General features: G+C 34.6%; 1 protein-coding gene across 8 annotated transcripts in view; it reads right to left on the reverse strand.

Annotated features, from left to right (window-relative positions):
* The window catches only part of ABCA9 (ATP binding cassette subfamily A member 9), a 62,989-nt gene extending 40,147 nt beyond the window's left edge, over positions 1-22,842 (reverse strand). For 4 of the 8 annotated variants that reach the window (XR_005212737.1, XR_005212738.1, XM_037809506.1 and 1 more), the window contains exons 1-9: positions 22,614-22,838; positions 16,245-16,354; positions 14,496-14,700; positions 11,188-11,352; positions 7,359-7,462; positions 6,565-6,791; positions 4,778-4,919; positions 4,347-4,532; positions 3,344-3,491 (exon numbers count right to left, since the gene is read on the reverse strand). Coding sequence is in view for 6 of the 8 variants with exons in the window: in XM_037809506.1 (XP_037665434.1) it covers positions 3,344-3,491; positions 4,347-4,532; positions 4,778-4,919; positions 6,565-6,791; positions 7,359-7,462; positions 11,188-11,352; positions 14,496-14,700; positions 16,245-16,354; positions 22,614-22,647 (1,321 nt within the window). In the remaining 2 variants the exon portion in view is untranslated. Of the gene's footprint in view, positions 1-3,343; positions 3,492-4,346; positions 4,533-4,777; positions 4,920-6,564; positions 6,792-7,358; positions 7,463-11,187; positions 11,353-14,495; positions 14,701-16,244; positions 16,355-17,686; positions 17,735-22,613 lie in introns of those variants that run through there. The other 4 variants (XM_037809505.1, XM_037809504.1, XM_037809503.1 and 1 more) reach the window with 4 other exon arrangements.
* Between the last annotated feature and the right edge of the window lie 343 nt (positions 22,843-23,185).

Consider the following 23,185-nt stretch of genomic DNA (forward strand, 5'->3'; position numbering starts at 1 on the left):
GATCATTCTATTGAATCTTATAAATGATGTATTCCCTTTCCTAGAGGCTGATGTTCTAAAAAAGGGAAATAAGGAAAGTTACATACAAAGATTCAAAAAAGACTACCAATCAACAACAAATGGTTGGAAATTCTAGAATTTATTTTGCATTAAGTGAATATTTTAGAAAATACTGAAACAAATAAAGGGAAAAGGCATAGTCGAGTTATCTTATTAGCAATGCTTTCCTAACACACGCATATCTTCCAGAAAAAGAGGGTTTGGGTCTCATTAGAGAAGTTTTTGAGGAAAGACTCCCCTGCATTATCAGTCTCAGAGTTTCAGTCAAAGGCGTGGGTGCCAAATGGCACAACAATGACAAGGGAGGAGAAGCACTGGTTACAAAGACAGAGTTTATGAGATTGTGCCAAGGAAGAGAGAAAACTAAAGAACCATGAAAGCATCCTTGGAGATAAAGATTCTCTGGAAGAGTAGAGACATATGTGGATGAAATAGGTTAATTCTACCAAATACGTATTGCTGGTCTCATCATTTTCAACAAGAAGGAGGAAAAATATAGAGATTGGTTTTAAAATGTTTTCCTGTGCTAATAAGTGGATGAATCCAGATTTACAACTACAATGGTTTAGAGAATTCCATCTCCTCTGAATTATCTACCTAATTATCTACTTATGTGTGAAATTCATTTCAAAAAGACCTGTAATATTTCAGTAAACCATCTAAATTAAGTGTTTCCCATTATCACACGATCTAGTATAAAATTTTAGAAATTCAGAGTCAAAAGGAGCTTCAGAATTAATCTAAACAGAGCTTTATATATAATATGAATGCCCTATACAACATCGTAAATTTACATTGATAGAGAACATATCATTCCCAAGAGTCCAAAATATAAGTTTTGTGGTCTTCCACTTAAGGAGCAACCACCTCATAATAAGACAAAATCTACTCCTTCTGTCACTAATCCATTTGTCCTGTGAAAGCTCCCCCAGGAAGAGAACAGATTTCTCCCCAGTCCTTGTTAACATGCTGCTATCCTCTGGGAATGTATTTTGAATTTTTTCAAAAATATGATGTTACTTAATAGCCATTTGTGTCTCTTTCTTGTCTTTAAGGTTACAGAAATGACTTTCATTTTCACATGCTTTATTGAAGTACAGATAAACCACATCTATCATTTTTTCTGATCACGCAATTCAGTACCCTGTCAAAATTGATATGAGGTTTTCTAAAATAATTTTTCCTAGTGAACTCAAGCTAGCTACCACTTATTAGACTTTTCATTTAATAAATTATTTCCAACTTTTTGTAAAACTTCAGCCAGAACCATTTTAAAACTCAGCAAGTCATATCTGTTGAAATATTTCTGTCTTCTATCTCAAAAGGCAGAGGGTACTTTTGTGATTTCATCTTTAACAACTCTTCTGATATCCATGTTTCCTCAGAGATTACTAATAGTTCACTGACCTTTCCCTCAATTACTTAAAATCACTTGCATTTTAAAGATGTGTTGACAGTGCAACATAATCTCATTTAGAGTAACCAGGCATCCTGCTATTATCAACCTTACATATATCAACCCTAAATTTATACTCACTATGACCTTCTGTCCAAGTATAATTTTCCTCAACAGGAAAGATGACAGCAGGGAGTAATTGAACTATTCTGGTTGTTCATTACTCCATTTCTACTGTAATAGGTATAACCAGTGTCATAATATAGGACAGCAGGCATCCAATCCCCATCTCTAGCCACACACACACACACACACACACACATACACACACAAAGGGTATCATGACACAACGTAAATCTTCAGAGTTAGATGTGACCATTGGAGAAAGGGGGTAGGGCTCAAATAGACATCAAGCTATATTAAAAACATGAAGTTACATTTAGTACACATCTGAATTAATGATCCAAATTGTCATACCATATCTTGGAGGGACATGAAGTCAAGAGTCAGAAGCCTACAGCCTACCCAGGTTGGACTCAGGTCCTGACCACTAGAAGTCAAGTCCAGAGTGAATTTCCTGCCCACAGGCAGAAGTGAAAACAGAGCCAGCTTCTGGAAGTCCTGGAATGTGGCTAGCAGTGCCAGCAAGTTCAAAGCTCAGAATCGCCACCTCTAATGGCAGATGTGAGTTGGAATATGAACCTTATTAAGTCAGAATGGAGGAAATCACCAAACTTCTCCTTAGGAAGCATGAGAATGAAGCCAAAAAAGCAACCCACTTCATATTTTGAGATCAGAGCAAAGCTGGCATGAAGACAATATACAAATGTTTTAAGAAAAAAATGTTTAGACCAATCTCTCATATGTATATAGTTGTAAAATTTAAATAGAGTAATAACAAGTAAACTCCAACAGTGTTTTATATATTTGACATATAATAACCAAATGGAATTTATTCCACCAATAGAATTTATCACATTAACAGATTAACAAAAAACATGCCATTATGTTTACCAATATAAAATATAATTTGATAAAATTCAATATTCACAAATGCTAATAAAAAATTTCTTACCAACCTAGAAATAGAGCATACTTAATCTGACCAAAATCTATCAAAAATCTGAAATATGTCAAATCAGCAATGCCTAACTATTTAAAAATGGATGTAAGATAACGTAATAAATCAGAAGATAAAAAAGATGTAGTAAAAAAAAAAGAAGCAGTAATAACACAAAATTCTGTTACTGAAATAAAATTGGAAAATAAAAAATAAGGAAAACATAAGTGCTCTATTAATTTGTAAAGAATATAGCCACAATTTTGATAGTTAATATTCCAACATAAGATTTCTTACTCTAGAGGCACAGAGAGCCATTATTCTGTATTGGTTCTCTCAGAAACACAATCTGTTAATTGAAAGATCTCTTCTTTTGTAACATCTCCCCTTTTCTCCTTCTTCCTTTTCCCTGACATTCATGTGTCATTTAGTATTTACTAAAAGGTAAAAGTCAAACCCCAGAGATGCACAGGTAAAGACCTTGCCTTTACTTAATATTACCTATCAAGTGAGATAGATGAGGAAGCACTCAGAGATTCCCAAGATCAAGTATTAGCTAATCTTCATCTAGCTCTGATGCAAACATTAACCACATAATAATCAATAATCTCTTGCAGTGTCTGTTTTTAAAAAGAAAGAAACTGAAGTGTTATAATAGAGCAAAGTCTTAACGAATGATTCTATAAACAAAGCACAGAATACCATTAAGCTATCTTTGAATTTTGGAAAAATGAGTAAATAATTTATATTCAACACATAACAGACAGTTACTTTAAAAGAATGCAATTAATGAAATTGTGTTGAATTACAAGCATGCTGTTACTTACTGGGCAAAATTCGGTCAAAATATAATGTCAATACCAAATAGAGAAGGGCATCAAACACCAACATGAAAAGAGTTGCGATTATTAGGTATGGATTCTTTGAAGAGTCTACAAGGATGTTAGAATTCATGTCATAGTCCAAATGTATAAGCTGGGGGAAAAATAGATAGATTAATATTAAGAATTATTACACTTATTTTTGTTAGACTCTTGGGATGCAAAAGATAAATAAGCCACAATTCCTATCTTTGGAGACCTCAGGTCTACTGGAAGACATAACAATGAAACCATCTAGCCACAAGGCAATGTGGAAGTACCAAAATGCAGGTAGGCACTGAGTGCTAAGGCACACAGAGGCAGGTAAGTTCTCTAGGAGGAAGTAAAAAATTAGGGAAGGAGATATTTGAGCCGGACCTCCTCTAGGATTTCATCAAGCTTAGGATGGGAACAAAGGAGGCCATTCCAGCTGGACCACCAATTAAGAGTAAAAACACGGAGAAGAAAAAATACTTCAGTAGGTGGGGAAAAGACAGAAGAATACCTTCTTAGTGAACTTTAGTAAAGTGCAAGGAGTTTATATGTAACATATCCTTAAATTTAGTATCGTGTAGTGAAGACGTCATGACCAGAATTAATTTTTCTGCAAAGAGAGTCAGTTTCATGTAAGAAGAAAATGATAAATTATAGAACTGGCTAATTTTAAGTCATTTCTACATAATTCCTGGTTTTCAAATGTTTGTGTTACTATTAAGAATCTTGTTTGAGATCAGACAAATGTTTATTGGGATAACCATTAAAAGTAGAAACTGATCCACATCAATAATGAAGTGACTTAAAAAATTAATTGTGCTGAGAGAGAAAAATTAAAACTTTTACTATCTCTTAAGTGTTGATCTTTGCAACAGTGAGTGTGAATTTTGATGGTTAGAACGTCTAACAAGAATTATTAAGAGGAAACCTGTTTTGAACGTTTTGTAACAAATGAAACATTCACATCGACTCTCACCTGGGCCACTCCAGCAGTGAAGGCAAAGGGGCTGAGGAGACACAAGGTCCATTCCAAAAATGCAGGAAGATGTCTGTACAATGCAGCGAATCCCAGACTCCCCCAAAAGACAATAAGGAGAAAGACGACCAAGCCAGTAAGGAAAGGTTTCTTTATCAACACACTCATCAGGAAAGCTAAAGTTACCTGAGAGGGGAGAAAACTTGGGCTGGTATGTAATCCTGAGAATCATCAGTAGCATAAAATATATAAAAGTATATTTCATGTAGTTTTTTCAACCCTAGATACTGCCTCGGGCAAATACTGCAAATGGAATAGAAGAGGCATGACCAAGGTCTTATCTCAGTGACAAAGGAATGGCAAGTTTCTATGGGAAAGAGCCCACATGGAGAGAGACAGAGAAAGGGAAAGAATTAAATTCACCAACTCACCAAAGACAGGCCATAGAAGAAAAAGAGAGTGAAGATCACCATGAAGCCAGTGAAGATGACAACTTGGGTAGATTTTACAATAATAGTCATTAAAGTGGCCACAATAAAGATGAAGCCAGCATACATCAAACCCCAGGAGAGCCTAGCATAGAACAAAACATGAGTTCAGGGTGCTGTTACTTCTTCTCTTTATTCGTTCATTTATTCAGCAATGTGACTTGTGACTTGTGAGGTCAGCAGTGTGACTTCACTCACTTGTGAAGTGAAGCTTACTTTGTGTCAAGGATGAAAGGTATATAAAAAGCTAATAAATCAGAAAGCTTCCCTTGGAGAATCTTTTTTTTTTTTTTTTTTTTTTTTTTGGAGGGGGGGTGTTGTGGCGAGAGTAATAAATAAGTAAACAGGTAAAATGGGTGCTAGTTGCCGAATATGAAGGAAAATAAACTGGGTGACATAATAAATGTAATTTGTAGAGGTTTCCAGAATAGGAATTTGGGAGCCATAAAACAAGTGGGTGGGAAAATAGGCATCAGCATTCAGTGCTCTTTTTCATTGGTACTATCTCATTCATTCATAGAAATATTTCAATAAAAACTAAAAAAAAACCCTCAATGGATTTATTTTCTTTTCATTTTTAAAAATCATATTGGTTACTCTTCTCTGACTCTGTAGATTTCCATTGCTTTTTTTAAAAAAAATACAGTGACCCAATTTTTCTTCTGCATTGAGTTACACAGTACAAAGAGGGTGCCTGAAAAAACTCCCATTCTAAACAAAACCAGAAATCCATCTTCTCCAGTCCCATGCTCAGTCTGTTGAGCTCTTTGAAGGAGGGAAATAGATTTAGTGCTATATTGGCAACACTAAAAATGTGTGGTCCGCAATGCAACTCAACAGTCTCTGACATTCTTTTAAAGACAATGTAGCATATGCCTAGAACTATTCTATATATTCTACATGTCTTGTTTAAAACTGAGAATAATATTCACAGTGTGTAAAAGGCAAGATTCAAGCCATTTTACCGCTACATGTCTCTAATACATCTCTTGACTAAACTCATCAATCTACTGTCCTCTCCTGCCATAATACTTCCCAAAGTTCTATTAGCTGCCAACAGTTATTGACTGTTAACTTTTTCTTAAGGACCATGTAAAGAACATTATATACATTTTCTTCTTTAATCCTCATGACCAATGACAGATAGATATTTCTATCAATGTTTTACAGAAAAGTAAACTAATGTTTAAAGATACTAAGACACTTGTGCAAGGAGGTAGGTGCTAAGCGCTGACGTGGAGACACAGGGCGTCCTGCCCGCCAGGGTTGGCCCTGACTACGCTGCTCTGTTCTCCCCACTGTGGAAAGTGTTATCCTTAAAGCTTTTTTCACCCTCAATGTCACAAAACAAAAAGATGCCCCATTTAAGATAGGGTCAAAATCAATAGTCATTTCTAACAAAGCACCGAAACATTTATTTCATTGGACCTCATAAACCTCAACATCTTAAACAATTGAGTTCATTCACAAGGGTACCTAATGACTGAGAACCATCATGTATTGGTCGATGAAACCACAGCATCAGCTTTGTTCAATTAAAAGTATAAGAGGTATGGAAAGTCCCAGTCATCAAGCCTGGAGACCCACCTACTCCATTCACTTATTATAATGTAACATTCTGTGAAGGCATTAAGTTAGAAAATGCTAGTTTCTAGCTCCAAAGAGTACAGGATAAGCTAAGTCTTTGTGTTTATTCACTCAGGGTGACGGTTTGTAGTCATGTGATTTACCAGAAGGCTGACTCTCGAAGTCCCATCATTCTCATCCAGGCCTTAATGTGTTGTCTTTCTCGTGTAACATTGATTGACAGATAGTATATGAATGCAGAAAAAGAAATAATGCAGAAGAAAATGAAAAAATCAGTTGTAACTCCTCTTTGAGCAACAAAAGGTAATATCTTCATATTTATTCCAGTAACTGACATCAGCTGTTCCATCACTGAATGATTTGTTGTGATCTAGGGTCAGATATCAATGAACAAGAGGTTATTATTAGATTCATTATAACCTTATGCTTTTTTCCTAATTATAAGAAGTCACGTGTATGCCACATTAAAAAATATGCTCCCTGTATGATCTGGGTCCTTGTAGTTTTTTTAATGCTCCAGATTTTGTCTTGATGCCTTAGAACATCCCTCTTTACATTCTTCACTTGACAAAATTCTACTCATGCTTCAAGACTTGCTGAAATGTTTGTTCAATTAGTAAGTCTTCCCTGATAGTTCTCAGCAGAGAAGCTTCTGCTTTTGTGCTTGCCTACCACAACATTTATAACTCCATGATAGAACCTAAAGACATTATAAGTATATATCTACTACCCAGTATCCCCAGAGAAAAGTGACTGAGTTCTATTTTTATTTCCTGATCCCCAAAGTGTAACACAATGATTTGATTATAGTAGTTGTTCAGTATATTCTACCAAATTAATGGAGCTAATAAATGACAGAATAAGATAATTTATTTATATCACCATCCATCAAAATTTAACTTACAATTCAATTAGGTTTCTTCAAGTTAATACTCACTTCTATAATAGCGGCATTAATGGCAGCTTGAAAAGCTACAAAACCTTTTTCCCAGAACTTTGAAACTTCACATGTGATTTTTTTATCCATTGGATGACAATGAGCTTTAGGAAAAGAAGAACATCACAACCATTAATATGGGATGAGGCAATTCTGGTGATAGGAAAAATCAAAAGTTCAAATGCTCCAAAATGGACTCAAAGTCCATAATAATATAGCGTATGGTAAGAGTCCTCAGTTGAGCTTTGTAGGACACACCCCAAAACACATCAGAATTGCCTTTTTAATTCTAAGACTAGCCCTGTATTTTCCCATTAAGTATTATGACTCTCTCCAATAGTCAAGAATATTTTGTTGAGCTTTTCTTTCTACTGCTGTGCCAAGAAAACACTAAATTTTTAAATGTTTGGAAATTACTGAACTTGAAGTCTTTTCTAAGAGTAACATGGGAATAATAGCCAGTATAATTTCTTAATAAAACCATTTACTTCTGCATATAGGTTTTACATAGTAACAATGAATCCATTTCAGTTCAAAAATCATAAATATATCTCATCAGAAATCAGAAGGGCCAGAAAGCAATGAGAAAACATATTTAAAGTGTGAAGAAAAAAAAAAAAAAACTGTCAGCGAGGAATTCTATATCCAGCAATACTGTCTTTCAAAAAATGAGGGAGAAATTCAGACATTCCCAGATAAACAAAAGCTTAGGGACTTTGTTACCCTAGACCTGCCCACTAGAAATGCTAAAGGGAATCCTTTAAGATGAAATGAAAGGACACTTAACCTGAAGCTGATAAAGAAATAAAGATCCATAATAAAGGTAATTATATGGGTAAATTAAAATTCCATTATTATTGTATCCTTGGTTTTTAACTCTACTTTTTATTCCTTATTTGATCTAAAACACAAATGTATAAAAATAATCATATTCTATGTAATTGGATACACAAAATATAAAGATTTAATTTGTGATAGGAACAACATAAAAGGAAAAGATCTTGTGAAATTTGAAATTGAAATTAAACTGGCATCAATTTAAGCTAGATTTAGGATATTAGATGTAAACCCCATAGTAACCACAAAGAAAATATCTCAAAATATACAGAAATAGGAGAAGAGAATTGAACTGTTTCACTACAAAAGATTAATTTTACACACAAGAAGGCAGCAGTAGAAGAAATGAGTGGCATAAAAGATCTAAGATAGTCAAAAGAGAAAAAAGCAAAAATGGCTGAACTAAGTCCTACCTTACTGGTAATTAAAAGAATTAAATACTCTAATAAAAATGCTGAGATTGGAAGAATGGATAAAAATGCATGATCCAACCAAATGCTGTCTACAAGAGACTCACCTTAGATCTAAAGACACAAATAGGTTGAAAGTGAAAGGAGAGAAAAATAATTTCATTAGTAACTGAAAGAAAGCTTGGGTGGCTATACTAATAACATACAAAATAGACTTTAAGTAAAAAAGGATTACAGGAGACAAAGAAGGACTTATTTATTTTTAAAAGGGTCAATCATTCAGGAAGATATAACACTATACACACACACACACACACACACACACACACACACATATATACATATATATACATATATATATATATATATATACACACCTAAAAATAGAGCCCCAAAATATATGAAGCAAATACTGGCAGAATTGAAGGAAGAAATAGACATTTCTATATAAGAGTTGGATCCTTCAATAAACCAGTTTCAATAATGAATAGATTATCTAGACATAAGATAAACAAGGAAACAAATAAATTGAAAAATATTATAAACTAACTAGACCTAACAGACAAATATAGAACACTCCACCCAACCAAGCAGAATACACATTCTTCTCAAGTGCACATGGATAATTCTCCAGGATAGAACATATATTAGGTCACAAAACAAGTCTCAATGAATTTAAAAAGATTGAAATTACACAAAGCATCTTCTCTAAGCACAATGGAATGAAGCTGTAAATCAATAATAGAGGGAGAACTGGAAAATTCACAGATACATGGAAATTAAACAGTACACTCTGAAACAACAAATGGGCCTAAGAATAAATAAAAATGGAAACCAGAAAATTCTTACAGAAGAATGAAAATGAAAACACAACATGGAAAAGTTTATGGGATGCAGCACAGGTCATGTTTGGAGGGAAATTTATAGCTGTAAATGCCGACATTTTAAAAAGATTGCAATTCAATAGCCAACTTCCCATTTGAGTAACTAGAAAGAGAAGAACAAACTAAGCTTAAAGAAGGAAGTAGAAAGAAGGAAAAATAAAGACTGGAGTGAAAATAAATGAAATAGAAAAATAATCAAGAGAATCAACAAAACAAAAGTTGGTTATTTCAAAAGATAAATAAAATTGATGAATTTTCAACTAGACTGACAAGGAAAAAAAGAGAAAGAAGATACAAATAACTAACATCAGAAATGAAAGTGGGGACATTACTACTGATCTTACAGAAATTAAAGGATTATAAGAGAATACTATGAATAAATGTATGCCAACTAATCAGCCTAGATGAAATAGGCAAAGTCCTAGAAACAATTTACCTAGACTGACACAGCAGCATTATAATAAGGAAAAAGATCAAATCAGTCATCAGAAACCTCCCAGTAAGGAAAAGTCCAGGTCCAAATGTCTTCACTGGTGAATTCCACCAAAAAGGTCCTGGGAAAACCAGATATCCACAAGGAAAAGAATGAAATTAGACCTCTACTTCATGCCATATACAAAAATTAACTCAAAATAGATCAGGGACCTAAACATAAGGGCCAAAACAATAAAACTCTTAGAAGAAAACATAGGGGAAACTTTCATGACCTTGGATTTGGCAATGATTTCCTAGATAGGACAGCAAAAACGCGAAAAACCAAAGAAAAAATAGATAAAATGGATTTCATCAAAATAAAAAACTTTTGTACATTAAAGGACATTATCAAAACAGTGAAAAGCAATCAACAGAAAGGGAGAAAACAGTTGCAAATCATATATCTGACAAGGATTTAATATCCAGAATTTTTGAAAATCTGCTACAACTCAACAACAAAAAAGACAAATAACCTGAATTAAAAAAGGACAAAGCACTTGAATAGACGTTACAGTTCAACATAGAATTACCGTACGACCTGGCAATCTCACGTCTATATATATACTAAAAAGAACTGAAAACAGGGATTCAGACAGATATTTGTATACCAATTTTCATAGCAGCATTATTCACAACGGCCAAAAGATGGAAACAACCTAAGTGTCCACAGATAAATGGATAAACAGAATCTAGTATATCCATGCAATGGAATATTACTCATCCATAAAAAGGAATGATGTTGTGATACGTACTACAACCTGGATGAAACCTGAAGACATCATGTGAAAGGAAATAAGCCAGACACACAAAAAACAAATATCCTATGATTCCACTTATATGGAATACCTATAATATGCAAATCTATAGAGACAGAAAGTAGGCTACCAGGCGCCAGAGAGCTGGGGAGGATGGAGAGTTGTTGCATAATGGTACAAGGCTTCTGGTTGGGTGATGTAGAAGTTTTGGTAATGGAGAGTGGTGATAGTAGCACAATATTATAACTGTGAATAATACTACTAAATTGTATACCTGAAAGTGGTTAAAAAGGGGAATTTTATGTTGTATATATGTTACAACAATAAAAATTTTAAAAGTATATGTTGTTTATGTGTGCATCTGTGTGTGTTTAGTTCAATTCACTTCTGCTATCACCTATGCCCTCTTGTGGCCAATGACATAATAGCACAAACAAAATTAAAAACAATTTTCTAATAGGAAACTTACCTGAATGGTCTCTGTGATCGTTCATCTTGGGGATTCTAAGTCCCCAAGAAAATTTCAGATGATATGAGAAAGTGTCATTAAAGATGACTCTCACTGCATCAATAGAATAGTTCAAATCCAATTCATCCATGCTTTCTTCATTAGGCAACCCCATGATTGTTCTTCCTGCCACGTGCAAAAAAATAATATTTAATAAGACAGAATGCTGTACTCAATTGCTTTGATGTTATGTCTTCACTGAAGGCATTCTGAGTACTAAATAAGAGGCTCACATTTTGAGAAGGGGAGAATAGAGAGAAGGGGAGAATAGAGAGCAGGTGGGTGGATTTCTAATACGCTAGATAAAATCAGAAGCAGTATACGGCAATCACTTTTAATCACAAATACATCATCCCTTTCCAAATAAAGCTATTTAATAATTTAGAGCACAATTAATTTGAAATAATAGCAATACCAATGCGTGCTATTAAACTCATGTAGATACAGGCCTATCCAATGTTGAAATAGGTATTATATATAAGATATAGTAATATATATACATAGCATATGTATATATGCATATTTACATGTATATATGTTGTTAAATAAAATTAAATGGCTGTTTCTATTTAAAGTTATCTTTTAATAAACCTACAATCTTAATTATACTGAGTATTTCTTTTCACAATGTTATATACACGTATGTATATATATATACACACACATATAAATAGCATATATAACTTTCAATATGGGAATATATATATATATATATGGTATTATATATTTTCAATTGACAGTATCTAAATGGCCAAATTTCCAAAATCAGCATAAAATTTGATAATTTTGGATAGTGTTTTCTCAAGAGATTTTGTTCATTCTAAGATATGTAATAAAAATGGATAACTGTTACTGAGGTCTGGGTAAAGAGTAAATTATTAAAATGATTCCATATGTAGGGCTCTGGGACAGCGACAGGAACTATGACAGTTTAATCTACATGGAGCCAAAGAGACCTGTGCATTTTGGGGTTTGAGTAATTAGAACAGGGGGTGGGCATGTGAACCGAGTCAAACTGTCAGAGCCAGTGAGCATTAGTCCTGGGACTTTTGTTGAACCTACTGGGGAGGAATTACTATTTCCCCTGGATTGGTAACTTCTTCATCCAAGTATGCATCGTCAAACACTGTAGTGTAGCCTTGCCCAGTTTTTATTTGAAGTCTCCTTTAATCTCCACATCTTTTTTCTATTCCTTTCTTTTCTTCAATATGTATCTTTGGAATAACCCAGGTCATTTAACTTGCTCAATTTCCCAAGTCTGGATTTTGTTGAGTGCATACTCAGGTGCAATTCAACATGCCCCTTCGTTCTCTGTATTTCCTACAATCAGGTAGCTGTATTGAGAGGCTTGATCAGACTCGGGTTCAACTATTTTGGTAAGACTACAGATGGTGGCATGTTGTTTCATTACGAGGCTCATAATTTTTGATTATCTCTCTTCTTGAAATTTGGTAGTCATGGTTGCTCACTATCTAGATCCATTAATTCAAAGGAAGTTTCAAAATGGTAATATTCTATTTCTGTCATTTCTTTTTCATTTACTAGTAGAAAATCTTTATAAAACAATGTTTCCTTCATCTATTTAGACATCCAGTAGTACAGTTCATATAAGGTAAATACTGCTATTTCCCCTTTATTTAAGAATTTTCATAATAAGAATTGATATCTCATCATCCTCCAAAGGTAAACAGTTACATTTTTCTTTCTGAGATTACTATGGACATATTACTATGGAAGTACTTAAATATATTTTATGAGTTTCAAGTTCATCACAGTAATTATCCTTATTGAAGCCCAATTTTGCCAACTTTGACCACTGTGAGTCTTTTCAAGTTGGCTGCTGAGTCCTCTTTACATAACCTGTGTGCCGGTTTGAATGTATTTTGTCCCCCAGAAAAAGACATATTCTTTGATGCAATCTTGTGGGGCAGACAGAATAGTGGGGATTAAGTTGGAACATTTGAATTAGGTTGTTTGCATGGAGATGTGCCCCACCCAGCTGTGGGTGGTGACTCTGGTGGGATACTCCCATGGAGGTGTGGCCCCACCCATTCAGGGTGGGCCTTGATCAGTGGAACCATATAAATACGCTGACTCAAAGAGATGGAATGGAGTGCAGCTGTGAGTGACATTTTGAAGAGGAGCAAGCTTGCTAGAGAGGAATGTCCTGGGAGAAAGCCATTTTGAAACCAGAACTTTGGAGCAGACGCCAGCCACGTGCCTTGCCAGCTAACAGAGGTTTTCCGGATGCCATTGGCCATCCTCCAGTGAAGGTACCTGATTACTGATGTGTTACTTTGGATACTTTATGGCCTTAAGACTGTAACTGTATAGCCAAATAAACCCCCTTTTTATAAAAGCCAATCCATCTCTGGTGTTTTGCATTCCACAGCATTAGCAAACTAGAACAACCTGGTAGTTCTCAACGGTTTCATAGTCATCTAAAAGACAAGGTATCCCAGACTCATCCTGTAAATTTCCTGGCCCAGACCTCTTTATCTCCTTTCTTCCATAATAAGACTCCCGGTTTCAAGGACATAGGGGTGATAGAATTAGACCACTTCATTGTTAGTCATTTGCTCTATTCCACTTTACACACCCAACAGCCTTAGAATGATGTCCTACTACCACACTACCAATATAATTACTGAGAGCATTTTCAGTTGTTGTTCTCAAATCAGCCCACTCTGCTTTCTGGTGGATAGTCATCATCTCTTGGGGGGCTCTCCTTATCTCAGGTCCATCAGATGCCCCATTGCTTCCCTTTGCTCCCACCCACCCATCCACCCAGAGAGTGGTACCATGCAGGACTTGTGACTGTTGGTGCTTCCTCCCCACCCACTTATATCTTGGGATTCAAGGAGGTACTTTGTCACCTAATTTTGCTGTAAATACTGCCTGTGGGTTTTAGTATTACTATCTTGCTATTCTCTCCATTTTTATGTGAGTGTTTGAAAAGATTAAAAACCACACTGTCATCACTGTTCAATGTTTCCAGAATCTTACCACAATCATAAATTTGAATAACCCTGGACTATCTCATTTTGGTACGTATTATGAAAAGGATAACCTTTTTGACATGAAATTTCCTCAGTAAACAGTAGTGAACAGAATAAGAAAACCTCCTTGATATTGGAAAGAAATACACATTAATGTTTTTAGCAAGATCTAGAAACTTCAACATTTAGCACAGTTTAACAAGGCAATTTCAAAATGAATTTGCGTATTTTGTGAATAAGGAAATCACCATGGGCTGCCAGAGAACATACCTTTCATGAATGGAGCTGAAGCCACTTTGTTCATTATCTCTTGGGTTGTTTTGGATTCGGGTGCAAATGCAATAACATAATCAGAATCATTAAAATTATCTACACGTCCCAGATCCATTGCAGGCATGTGAGAGAAGTCATTAACTTGATGCAAATTGGAGGACGATAGGTATGCAAAGAGTAGAAGAAATGAGAAAATCCATTCCTATAAAGCAATGAGGGGAAAGTGAATCAAATCAACAGGGGTTCAACCACAGATTAATCATCCACAAACAATTTGAAACTGTTTTGTTATCTCACTTATATTCCATTTGCTTTTTCCCAGATTTTAATTTTTTCATTCTCTTTTTTCTTCAATCTGAACATTTTGAAATATGTACATTGTTGATAAAGAAAGAGTTGTAGTTTCAATTCCAATTATAACTAAGATTCTAGGTTCATCATAGAGTGATGCAAGCGAGCAAAAGGCTGGATTGTTTCATGGTTGGCCCAATAGCTTATAGCCATAATGAAACTGCATGACAATGCTAGAGAAATATTAGGTGGCATGGAATCAATAAACAGCTTCCATCAACAGAACAAGGTCATACTTTTGTCTTCTGCTGCTTGCTTGTGAAAGAAAGAATATAGTTCTAAAACATTGCTCATAAAAGGATTATAAAATAGTCTTTGTCACCAAGACAAAATTCTGGAATTGAAAATGCAGCATTATATCATTTTCAGCCCAGTGAGAAGAACCTACGTTATATTCAATTATACTTCTGAACACATGGCCTTTAGTATATATGACATTCACCACGATTCCATTTTAACTATGTGGTATATCCATATCTATACCCATATCTTTTGAAACAGATAAAAAATATGATTACTGTCTATAAATAAATTAAAAGTTTGGAAGTAAAACATCTATCTAGAATAGGATCCTGACATGTATTTATTTTTCCATAACTGTTGCTCCGTGAAGGCAGGGATTTTTGTCTACTTTATTCCATGCCAATCCCCAACACCTGGAAATGTACTTAGCACACTATGAATATTCAATACATATTTGCTGAATGCATGAACACATACATATACACACACAATATTCATAAGATTGGATGCTAATATACCAACACTTGAACAAGGATATTTTATGAGTGATTTTCTCTTCTTTTTTACACTTTTCTGAATTTTCTGCATGAAGCACACAATCACTCTTACAATAAGAAAATAATTACTATTTTAGTAGAGGTGAAGTTTCAAAACTCAGTTTTCTTCTCCTCATGGTTTACATGCTCATCATTTCTTTAAAATTGACACTTTCGCCATAGCGCAGTTGTGCAGAAGTGGTACAATTTGCCTTTTGGGTTTTTATTAAATTTTGAATGACTTTCTGAATTGATTCTGGATTAAATTTTGCCTTTTCCTTTCACTTCTGCCCTCAATGTATGTACCTATGCCTTCATGAAACTCAAATGAGTTCAGATATTAAGAATTGCTGTCTGAGATATAAAGATGTGGTTTTATTTTACAGGGGGTTTCTAAATATGAATTCGTTTAAAAATAATGCCTCCAGAAAGACACGTAATGATATATTTTAAAGCAATCTCATTTTCATAAGAGACCAGAATTAAACAAAAAAGGCTGTTAGTTAAAAATAGAATCTATAGGAGACATCAAATAAAGAAGACAAAGTATTTGTGCTGACTGATAAAATACATTTTCCTCTTGTAAATATGAGAAAACATAGACTGTGAAACATACCAACAAGATCTCTCTTTTCATCCTCCACTTTTTAAGAAAATTCTTGCAGAGAAGGGCCCATGTTTGCCGACCCACGCTTATGTTTCTCCTACTCATTTTGACCTGTGTATCTAAAAAGAGGAAGTAAAGGAAGCAAATGTGAAGTTTTGAAAGAGAATATATTATGCAGAGCAAAAAAATCGTAACAACTGTTTCCAACTGCATGCTTAGAGAAGAAGAAAGCCAAAAGACTAATATATCTATATCTATATCTATATCTATCTATCTGTCTATCTATATATATATATATCAAGGAATGTTCAAATTCATTAGTATTGGAAGAATATCAAAATTAAAACAAGTATAAGATATCATTTATCTCTCATTGGACTGACAACATTTGGTATTAAATTTTCTAATGGAAATAAAGGAATTTTCATGCATTACTGGTGGAAGTACAGACTTGTCCAAGCATTTTGATGAGAAATTTATTACTAGTTAGTAATATCCCATCATCAGTCAGTTCTGCTCCTGGGTATGTGTCCCAAGAAAATTATCACATGGGTCAGTGTGGGAAGTTTTACAAGGATGCTCACAATAATGTAGATTATTGTGTCAGGGTGTCAGAAAATACATTCTGATGAATACAGACGATAGAGTACTACGTAGAAACAGGAACAATGGATTGGTATCCATGCATCAACATGAAGAGATGTTAAAAACATAGAGCTAATTTTAAAACTTAAGAAAATTTTGAAACTTATAGCATAATTAATACTGCATGCAAAACACATTTTGGAGGAACATTTATGAACTAATCAAATACAACAGAAAGGTCACCCTTGGGAGAGGGAAATAGGAAAAGAGATGGGGTGGGAAATGGGAGTTAGAAATTAAAAGAAATAATCAAGATATATAGGAACTTTGCTTGAACCAGTCATTTTGGCATGCCATGAACTTGAGTATGATTAACTTAACTCTATAATCAGGGTCCAAAAAAGTCCCAGGCCAACCATTCAAACACATAAACGATGAGCCCAAAAGTAAGAAAGCCCAAAGGCAAATAAATAGAAAATCTCATGGAAATGTCAAAAGACGTCATATTGTTCATTATGGCTGGAATAAAAGAGATTGCACAGTGGGGAGTGTAGATTAATTAGTTTAATCCTAACAACAAAACTTTGGGGTATATCCTATTAGAATGAGGCACAGAGGGGTAAAGTGATCTGCCAAACCCAAGTGATGGTGGCAGAGACAGTGCTTTAATCCAGACAGTTGAGTTCTGGAGATGACACCCTTAACCAGAGTACCACACCGCTGTAGAAATTTGACAAGGGAATGGGTACATTAATTCCCTCTCCAGTGCAAAACCAGAAATCCTGCCACCATCCTGGCAGGCAAAGTGAAGCTCCAGAAGGAATCCATTTCAGGCTGTTTATTTACAGGCTTTGGTTTGTGCTCACATTATCAGGAGTCCCAAAATGCTGGAACATGAAAAAGTGGAGGTTATCCTGCAGATGAACAAAAAATACATACTTTTGAAAGGAAAAACAGCTTTATAATAATAGAAAATAATGCAGTTAAAATTAAAAGTAAATGACATAAAATCTGCCCATGGTATTGAGAAAAATTTTGTGATTCTCTCAAATTTCAAAAGAAAATTAAAACATATAGAAGTGTTGATGAGATAAAAATATGCAGAATAGAAAAAAAGAACAAAGTAAGATATTTGGTAGCGAGAAATCCAAAACAAAGAAAATACAGATGCAAACATAATTCTTTGCAGAACATACGTAGAAGAAAATACATTGTAAAAGCACAATAAAAATCAATTTTTCAGAGTAGTGGGAAGATTTGTGTTTCCCATAAGGCCCTCCATGTACCAAATATAATGACAAAAAAAATAATAACCCTATGATATACTTGAAATTAAAAGACTGAATAAAAAGTCTATAGGAATCAAGTTGGGGGAAGTTGAGGGAGAGCATAAATAGTTTAAACAGAACAAAAATCAGCCCGATATCTTCAGAATGGAAGTGAAAGAAGGGTGATTTGCTCAAATTCCTCTATAAAAATCTATCAAAATGGACAAAAAAGGAGGAACACAGAGGAAATATCCATTTGTAATAACACCAGAAAATTATTTAACCTCAAACCATTGACACCCCCTCCCCCCAAAAAGAAGCCAACCAACTTATTAAATTTGCCTCAAATTATGGAAAATACATATAGGAGACTTTCAACTCTCCTGACCACAATGTAAATATTAATCTAAAATTATTTGGGAAAGCACTGAAAAGCCACTCAATATCCCTACACTAAGGCATGAGTAAAGCAAGGCAGAAGCAAAGGGATCAGATTGCACGTCATGGAATGCCAGATGTGGGTGAAGGAAGGTGTGCATAGATGCAGTTTATCTTCATTTCCTTCGACCCCAAGGTTACAATATAGAAAAATGTGAAACGCCTTTATACCAATCGTAACAACAATAACCCAAACAAAATTCAAATCACACTTTTTCATGGCACTAGCGAAAAACAATAGTTTCAAAGAGCCCTTGATGAACTGAACTCCGTAAAGAAAGCAGCCCTTGGTGGGTGAAAACATGGTCACCTTTTGCAACTCCCATACCTGGGTACAAATATGTAGTCTGGGTATGGGCATATAGGGAAGGTGGGCTACCAGAAGAAGAGAGTATTTGTAAGGATAAGGAGAAAGAAGTCAAAGGTGATTGTGTGGGCTTGGTGGAAAAAGTGGAATCTGAGTCCGAAATGCAAAGAAAACAATTAGCCCGGCAATTTCCCCCCACTTTATCACCACCTAGGATTTTCTCAAGAAGGCAGCAACTGAAAGACGTCCTGAATAAACAGAGACAACTCTTTAAGCTCTGTGCATTCTCATGCTGCTTGGATTCAGTAGCCCTCCTGCAGGTGAATCTCAAGGCAAATGTCACCTACAAGCATCGCTCACTTCTGCCCAGTCCCCTCCCCACTCAAACACTGACAACATCCAAAAAGCAGCTGAGGGGAGATGGGGCAGAACCACAGGTGAGCTCAGTCTGGTTAAAACTTCAGGCAAGTTCCAGCTCAACTAGGATCCAGGAGGAATCTGAATTTTAGTTGTTCACCTTAATTTCCAGAGGAAAGGGATTGCATTGTTTGGAAAGCCAAAGAAAACAAAATTTGATACTTCAGTATTTCTTGTTCTTTTATTCATGTCTGGAAGACAATGGAAAATTACTACAGAAGCAGGAAAATGTAACCCATAATCTAGAGAAACATAGTTTATAGAAGCAGAACCATAGATAACCCAGTTATTGAAATTAAAAAAAACAGGATTTTCAAACAACTGCTATAATATGTTAAGAAACTTATGGAGAAAGATGGATAGAATGGGTGAAGAGCTGGGGCATCTCAGAGGATAAAAAAACAAAAGTCTACACAAAAGTCTAAGGAAATACCTAGAATAAAAAAAATACATGATCTGAAATCCAAAATTCTTTGGATATGCTTAATAGCAAATTTGACATTGCAAAAGAAAGATCAGTGATCTTGGAAACATATCAATAGAAATCTAAACTGAAGCTAAGTAAGGAACAAAAGAGATTGGGAAATTACAGAGTTTCAATTTTCTGTGAGCAAATATTAAATTGTCTAACATATATGCAACTGGAGTCGTAGAATAAGATAGAGCAAATTGACAGAAAACAATATGTGAAGAAACAATAGCCAAGAATTTTGATGAAAATCAAGATCTAAGTCATGAGTGAATCCCAAACAAGACAAATACAATAATAAATAAATAAATAAATAAATAAATAAATAAATAAATACCACATAGGCTCAAAATAGTCAAATTGGTGAAAACAAAAGATAAAAATAAAATATTAAATGAAGCCAGAGGTAACGGTTGACTTCCCAGCAGAAAACCACAAGCCAGAAGACAGTGTGATAATATCCTTAAGGTGATGAAAGAAAAAATTGCTGGCTACTTAGAATTCTATATCCAGAGAATACATCTCTCAAAACTGATAGTGAAATAAAGACATTTTTTCAGATGAACAAAAGCTGAAATAATTTCTCACCTGCAGAATCACACTAAAAGTAATGCTAAAAGGTCTTTAAGTTCAAGGGAAATGATACCAGAGGAAACTCAGATTTTTAGGAAAGAATTTGGTTTGCCAGAAATTTTAAATAAGTGAGGAAATATATTTTCTTTCTTTATTTAAGAGACAATTGACTACTAAAAGCAAAAATATAATAATGCATTTTTAAGGTTATGACATTTGCAAATAAAATACATGGGCAAAATAGGAAAAAGTATGGGAGAAGGTAAATGGCATTATAGTGTTTTATGATTCTTTCATCTTATGCAAAGTGGTAATATTTAAGGTACATGGTGATAAGGTAAGGATATACATTGCAATCCTTTTCACAACCATTACATAAATAAAATGATGAGGTATTGTTGGAAAGGCAACAGAGGAGATAAAACGGAAACCTAAGAAAACTCAGTTTATATAAAAGCAGGAGGAACAAAGGAAGAAATAACAGGGGAGACACACGGAGGACAAAAAGAAATATTAGCCTTAAACCCAACCATATCAATAATTATGTTATATATAGAATTTTTTCAAACAAAATTGAAAACAATTTAAATATTGAAGACAATCTAAATAGAGCATGAGTTAAGTAAATCATGATATATCCATATAATGAAATATGCAGTAGTGATAAATTAACAAGCAGATTTTTTTCTTCTTATATATATTCTTATATATATATATATATATAGTTGAGGTTTTTTTTTTTTTTCAAAAAAGAACAAAGTAAAGGGAGAACTGTGTTTAGAATGCTACCATTCATATGGGTTGTGAATGGCAGAAGAACATGTGTAAATATACATTTGCAACTGCATAGATATTTGGAGCAGAGTCAAGCTGTTCACCAAACCACTTCTTCCTCTTCCTAAGCACAATGCTTTATTATACTTCCCAACCCAAGTAGAAGGAGGAGCCAGAAGAGGGGGTCAGAGTGATGGGAGAGGAGAAGGACTCAACCCACCATTGCTGGCTTTGAAGGTAGAAGACAGGGCCACAAGTCAAGAAATGTGAAGAGCCTCTAGAAGTGGAAAAGGTGAGGAAACAGATTCTCCTCTAGAGCCTACTGAAAGGAATGTAGCTATGCCAATACCTTGGTTTTAGCCCACTGAGACCCATGTCACACTTCTGACCTCCAGAATTGTAAGATAATAAATCTGTGTTGTTTAAGCCGTTAGATTTGTAGTGATTTGTTACAGTATCATTGGGGAACCTCATACAAGGAGCAACAACAAAAAGGGAGTCTGGTAGGATGAGGACAGAGAACGAGATGAGAAGACATTCTAAAATAGGTGTAGGGCAATGGTGCTAGACAAAAAGAGTTGCTGGAGGTTCTTTTTCTTTCATGGAACAAAAGAGAACATGGACCTATGTTTAAAAATTGTTCAGGAAAGAACAAAGGGGTTTGCCAGCTACGTGGTTGAGTTCCTGCTGATAACGCCATCAGAACAGGCTGTGATAGCCTGGAGACCCTGACTGATACCAAACTGCAACATTTCCAATGAGGACACTGATGCCATAATAAATCGCAGAACTGGAAAAGTTTAAATATATGGCCAGGTGCCTATTCTTCTTTTTTCTTGTGAATTAGTATGTGCTAGAGAATATTTTTGAATAAAGAACAATAAACATAATGCAACTGTCATGAATGTGTTTATTTGTTTATGACAATTAGGATTGATTTTTTCCTCATGCACAGCCTGATGTAAATATCAGGAAAATAAAAACTGCTCACCATAGAAGCATGAAACATCCAGTTAACTTAAAATCCCTCTGAATAGCAAATTGCCTTATTTTGAAATAATAAATTTGTTATAAAAAGCCAGCTATTTCCCAGTCAGATATAATTTTATTTTCCAGAGCATAAATATATCACATGGCTAATTAGATAAAATTCATATCTATTTAGCATGAAAAACAAGGTGAATAAAAATATTGCCCTAAGTTTTCTTGATGAAAATACCCTTAAGCCAGTTAAAAACAATTCAAAATTCAGAAAAAAAATGTGTATCTCTCAATGCTTACAATTCCTTGGGCAGTAAAACTGAAAACAAACAAAAAAGAGAATAAGTTTTTAAAATAACTCCAGAAATAGCTCAGACTTGCAAAGTGGCAACACAGCTACATTCCTTTCAATTTACTCAATAGCAGACTGAATAATATGCTGTTTGCCCAAACATGATTTAGTCATGGGATAAAAATGGAAAACTTTAGATCTCAAGCTGGTTATTTAGCTATACAATACAAAATACTCAGATAATTTGCAAAATCAAAACTTACTATTAACTTACTGCTTTTAAAGGTTTCCACCCAAATATTTGGCATTCTCTCTCATGTTATATCTCCATACGCCAAACAACCACAATCTGAGGTTAACTTACTCTCATGAAAGCTGGAGCAAGAATCTAGAAACACAGTCCATCTGTGGGTCTGTTCGTGTCCTGGAGAAGAATTTGCATTCCTTTTGGGTCACAACTACATGGTGCTTTTAATTTCATGTTAATTGTGAATAGCTCCCTTTTAAACTGATTTCTGAAAAGGATTATGGTCTCAGTTCAGCCAGGCTGCCAAAAACTCTGTTCACATGATGACTCTTCTACTGTTTTCCATTTCTTTGTCTCCCGGCCAGTTACACAGCAGGGAGTTTGTAGTTGCAGATGGTTGGCTGGACATTTCAAAACAATATAAGCTATCAAACCAAGGAAAATCTAGTCTTTTTCAGATGACTTTCTAATATAAGACCCTCTTGGGAGAGTTGACCCCAAACATAATCTTGTAAATAAAGATAAATAAGGAACCAGTTCAGAAATGAGCAGGGAGAAATGGAAGAAATTTAAAGAGGAAGAATTTTTTTTAAATGATG

The sequence above is a fragment of the Choloepus didactylus genome, chromosome 18, assembly GCF_015220235.1.
Source record: "Choloepus didactylus isolate mChoDid1 chromosome 18, mChoDid1.pri, whole genome shotgun sequence".
Taxonomy (NCBI): Eukaryota; Metazoa; Chordata; class Mammalia; order Pilosa; family Megalonychidae; genus Choloepus; species Choloepus didactylus.